This window comes from Branchiostoma belcheri, unplaced genomic scaffold, assembly GCF_001625305.1.
Source record: "Branchiostoma belcheri isolate BF01 breed outbred unplaced genomic scaffold, Haploidv18h27 scaffold256, whole genome shotgun sequence".
Taxonomy (NCBI): domain Eukaryota; kingdom Metazoa; phylum Chordata; class Leptocardii; order Amphioxiformes; family Branchiostomatidae; genus Branchiostoma; species Branchiostoma belcheri.
In genome coordinates, this window is record NW_017803861.1 from 39,562 (window position 1) to 45,367 (window position 5,806).

The 5,806-nt window shown below is 45.7% G+C and overlaps 1 protein-coding gene across 1 annotated transcript; it reads right to left on the bottom strand.

Annotated features, from left to right (window-relative positions):
• Positions 1-717, bottom strand: LOC109471718 (the record flags this gene model as incomplete). Its single annotated transcript, XM_019771068.1, has 1 exon — positions 1-717. A coding segment is annotated over exon 1 (717 nt), but the record flags the coding sequence as incomplete, so codon positions are not given.
• Positions 718-5,806: the final 5,089 nt, after the last annotated feature.

Genomic DNA, 5,806 nt, shown 5'->3' on the forward strand with positions numbered 1-5,806 from the left:
CTCTGTTGTGTCGGATGAAAGCGTTTGGGGCGGATCCCTAGCCTCGGTCTTCTTCTTACGCGACCCCTTGCGACGCCGGCGCCTTTCTGGTTTTCGTGTGTAAGCTGACTCCTCTGTGTCGGACGACCGCCCCGATTCAGTCTGTGATGATGTTGAAGTTGAATCAAAGTCGCTCTCGTCAAGGCGTTTGTCGCTGATCCTCCTCTCCTGGCTTGTAACTGGATGTAACAAGTCGTCCAAAGCCTTGTCCACCTCTTTGACCAATTTCCTGGATTCTCTCAGGTCTCGTATGTCGGGCTGGTCTTTCCCTTGTGCATACTCCCTGCTCCGATCACGTGCGTTTTGGCGAGAAACCTGGGGAGGGGGCTCACTTCTTGCTCGAACGCTGGCTTTCTCTCCGCCGTCATCCGACGATTTCTTTAGGTTGTATGATCTAGCCAACCTCACCTCCTCTTCCGCGTCTTCCGAGAGGCTGTCCGACCAGGCCTTACGCACTAGCTCCGGAACTTTACTGTGCCGCCGGAGGCCTCTGATCTTCTCCTGGACGTTAGCACTACCCCGCTGTCGTCCGAAAAAGTCTTCATCTGAGGTTCCTTCTGGCCGCTCAAAAGTGCACCTGCCGCGGCCGTATGGTCCCGGGTGTCCTTTCACTGGTAGCCGACACACGGAACATCGTCTCTTCTTCTTCTTCTTCTTCTTCTCAGGATCAGACTCCATATTCGCAAAAACACCAGATGAAGAGACAAACAAAAACAGGACCGGCACCCGCGTACCGTCAAGTCGAATGGCGTATCACGTGATCGTGTCAAAGGTTACGGGCCGAAACAAAAGAAACAGGGGTTTTCTAGACAATTAACAAAAATTACCAATGGTCAATTTTTCCCACATTACTTGTAAAGTTGCAAGACATACGGCTACCCTTGTTCTTGTTTATCTTTTATTTTATATCAAAGTTGTATACAAGAGTACTGTGAAAAAGATTTTATATGCAGCAGTTGGGGTTGCTAGATTTGGAGGGATGACTGTTGAAAGCTGGAAGGTGAATATTAGTGTATGAGTTAAAAAGAACAACATTCTTACAGTGACTTACCTGTAGCATCTTATTAACGTGATTTCCAATGAAGCTCCTACTGTGGTAGGCCTGAGGGTGCACGTTGTATTGTCTGAGCACTGGTTCCAGCTTGCTTGTCAGTGGTCCTTTCCCCCTCTTCACTGACGCCTTGGCCAGGATTCCTGCTGCCTTTTCCTCCTGCATTAACAGATTGATATGTTGTCTATAGTATAGATTTTTTTTGTCTTGTCGCATTATCATGCATTTACACGTATATATGTACATGTATTTCATTACCAACCAAACAACCAGACCCCTTTACTGAATCATGTTATTGTAAGTATGACTTAAATTTGAGTTCAATGTACTCACCAGGTTGTCTCTTTTCTCTCTGAGTTTTGTGACCATGTCCACCGCCTCTTGAAACACGACCTCAGTCATGGAAGGGTCCTCATGGTCATCTTGTTGGAATGCCAGCCAGGCAAGCTGACTTTCACTCTCCTCTATTTCCTCCTCCAGGTCATCAGCTCGCGTCTGGTACGCCTCAGCCTTGTCGATAGCATCGATGTAGGCCTTGAAGCGGACGAGATGAGGGTCAGCCGTGATGTCACCTCTGTCCATCTCCTCCTCCATCAGGACGCTTTGCAGGTAACTTTGCAGCCGCATGTCCATGGTGTGGAGCTCTGTCTCCAGAAGCTTGTACAGTTTGAGAAAGATTCCCAAGCTGACATGCAATCCTGGTACAATAACTTGCAAGGACAAAGGTTTAGCTTAGTGTTAGATGTATATGATATTTAGAATTTGTAGAAATTAGATAAACCCTGTTGTACATGTGATTATCTACACCATGTTGGTTTGCCCTTGTGTACTTACATGGTTGATTGGGATGGGGAACATAGTGGGGGAAATAACATTGTGGTAGTCCTTTGCCTTGGTGATCTTCCCCTGTCCCTCCTGTATGAACTGTTGATGGTGTCTTGCCAAGGTCTCCAGTGTCCTTGGTCTCACTCTGAGGGGTTGGTCATCCTTGTCCAGGATTTGTTCCTTGTTCAGAGGGCACCAGAGGCATGGATGGGTTCCTGAAATAGAATTGCAACAAAGCTTTAAAAAAATTTGTAAAGCTACAGTTTTCTGTCTATGTACTGCATGTAATAGGGACTTTTATCTTCCTTTAAGTTTAAGGCACGAATGAACCCTATATACTAATAGGTACTACAAGTTCTAGACAGCATGCAATGTATGTATGAAACAGTATAAAACCTTCCTTACCACATGCTCCTGAAATGCCATATATCATGGACAGGAAGGCGTAGTCTCCCACTGCCAGCACTTTCACCTGAAACTCCTTCTGGTCATGGCTTCTGTGGAATAAAGTTTGATAAATGTCACTTGCAATTGTTCACATTACATGACTTTGTGCCCACAGTTTTGAGACATCTGGGGTCTCACAAGGTATCCTGTATCAAGAATAGATGGGGCATTACCCTGAGGAGCACCGAAGTGTGCTTGATCACAAATTTGCCATTTATTAGGTAAGTCTCTTCCTTTGTGTTGAAAGATAAGTTAAATTGACAGTAACTTAGTGTTTTGTTGTGAGGCAAGGATTCAAAGCTAATTTGAAATGTATCACGGTGACCGTTGTTGGCATTAATATGACAGAGAAAGAGAGAGCATGCATTAGAAAATAAAGTTGTATCATACCTCCACCTGTTTCCCTGGATGGCCTCAATGTCTGTTTTGAATCGTTGCAGGGCTGTGGTCAGGTTTTCTCTGTAATCCTTTGCCTCAAAGACGCAGAAGATGGTTGTGTTGTCCTTTGAGTTCGGATGTACCTTATTCAGGGCCTGAAACACCATCTTGAAGGAGCCCCTCCATGGTCACCGCCTAGCTTGACCCAGAGCTGGTCGGGTGGGATCCTTCCATCATGCCATGTGAGAGTACTGGAATTATATGTACAGCAAAGCTTTATGGACAGAAAATGTACATCTCCCTATCAGTAAAGGAAATAAATTATGCAGACACTATGGTTCGTAATGAGTATTGTCACAGTCTGATGAAACTTACCCTTCCTTGTGATTTCTGCTCAGGCAGTCCCCCACAGCATCCTTCAACGAGGCAACGTACGCGCACGGGCGAAGCTCAATACGCTTGCTGCCATCCCCGTCTTTCACGGAGAATGGTAAGTCCTCTGCCATGACTTCTATTCCAGAGAGTAAGCTGTCAGCAGTCTGACGCGAAACCTTCTCACTTTCGACAGCAACGTTGTACTGCTTCAGCCACCTATAAAGTATAAAATACATTTGCATTACTACATTACTGTATGTAAATCAGTATATCCATCAAAGGGTACAATTGTAACAGCAAATTAAAATTCCTCAGAAGTACAGTAGATGTTAATCTAAAAGTTTCCAATGTTCTTGTCTTCTTGTTTATCCGTCATGGTTGAGCATGATCAAGTTAATATTCAAGTTCAAAACAAAGTTTCATTAAATTGTTCTGTTTCTGGAGAACAGCAAAGAGCAGTGTTAGTATTAAGTGTTGATGCCTTTAGGCCAGATATGATATCTCTCACTGTCTCACATCATTATAAAGTATGTTTCACCTTCTCAGTTTCCTGCATTGGCCCCAGTTAAGATTGATGCTGGTCTTAGCTCCAAGCAGATGTCCAGCTGGGATCCTGACCGAGGCCAGGCCTGCTCGTTCCAGGATGCCAGACAGCTGCTGCCGTGTACAGCTGCGCAGTTCAGCAGACAGCTGGACCTCCCCAGCCTCAGCCCCACCACCGACTTGCTCGCGTACGTTGCTGACAAACTTTGCCCGTTTGTTTACCGTGGATGGTGTGGCCTCTGTTGACTTTTTCTCCGGCCGCGGAATGTGTACAAAATGTAGTGGCTACAAGACAAAAGAATGAGCATTACTGTAGTTCTATTTGTGCCCAAATAACAATATGGAGATAATTATTGTGATGTGTGTAATAAAGGATAGGATAATATACAAAATGAAAAGGATGACACTTCATAAAGAATATATCTTTAAGCTCATAATATTGCATCTTGGGCCTCATACTGGTGTTGTAAACTAGTCCCTCAGTACAGTTATACCCAGATGTTTATGTTACGAGAAGTTGGAGGGAGACCACTTCCTTGCAGCCAGAAAGCATAATTTTTCTTCACAGTTTTCTGTATACATACATTGATATGTCTTTATGTTGATTGATAACAGAGACTTCTCTACAGCACATTACTTGCTTAGAAGTGCCTGTACATGTAATTTTTTTAAAATATGTCCCTTTCTAATCTAAAGAAGGGATGTTGAGTAGATCATGACATGATTGTACATGTATTACCAATATTTGCCAGTTTCAGTTGCATGTTCTTTGGAAGTTTCGGTTTCCTGTTTTAATCTAGGCTCAATCCAAGAAGGAATAACAGTAGGAAAGGAAAAGATCTTGGTGCATTGCATGCATGTTTTGTAAATGCTGTCACTTTTCTGGACAGTTTTTGGGCCACAATGATGGACCGATTGTTTCTAAAATGTTGTATTGATGTCTCATTGATTGATAGCAGATTTTAAGCATATCTGAAACAAATGTAGTTTCTTACCTTGCCTCCAGTTTTCACACACAGTCTTTTGTCCACCATCTGCCGTCTCACCATAGCACAGAGTGCATCTTGTTGGTCAGGTGTGAGTGGTCCCTCCTCGTTCAGGTCAACAACCACTCTGTTGGATGTGACAGGACCACTCACACCTGACTGGGGACACGGGCGATCCGACGCGCGGTCGGGCTGGTACCTCGGGCGATACGGAATACCCCGTGTTGTATTCTATATTTACCACCCGTGCGTGCGAGTACGTGCGACGCGCGTGGCCCGTACAGCCTATGAGCGTGCAACGTACGGACTCCGTGAGTCTAACTTCACTATTCTCACGTGCACTTGCTGAACGGACAGCGCACGAAGCACGTGCGTGCCACGCACGGTGCTTGCGTCATCCGTGCTTACTCCTCACTTCTCAGTTGACCTGCTCAATGACCACGCAGAACACACGTGCACCATACCAGGTGCTCCGCACGTGCAACGCACGTGATTTCTACAGTATATAAAGGACGACTTGACGGGCGACTGCCAACTCGTCTCCAAGATGCCCAGGAAGGCTCAGAAGAAGACTACCAGACAAGTCCCAAAGAAACGGGCCGCGGAAGACACCAGGGCGGCTAGTGATGATGAAGTTAACACGAGGTGCACGCACTTACAACGTGCGAGTGAGTAAGGAAACCGTGCGTACGCCGCACGTGTATGTACGGCCTGTACGTGGCAACGTGGCAATCGCACAGAGACCGTACGTTGTAAGCACGTACAACTCGCTTACCACTTGCGCAATGTACGATGCACGCAACCGCTGACGGCCAGGCGTGTCGTGCAGACCACGTACGTACACCTTGCGCAACCTTGCGAGTGACGTACTCCCTCGGCCGGTCACCCTACTAGTCCATGGGCCAGACAAGATTTTGTTACCAAATCAAGGGACAAAACGCGAATGCCTTCATGTGATAGTCCTCCCCACAAGCTTTTTGAAAATATATGATAACCATGTTGAGTGCCCAGCTTTGACCTTGTTACCTGACCTTGAACTTTGACCCTATGGGGGACCATTTCCTTTCCTACTTATAATGCAAAGGGGAGTGTCAAATAATCAAATATCGATATTTTCCAACGTTACTTGGTGGCCAGATAAAACTGGAACAAAGGATTACAA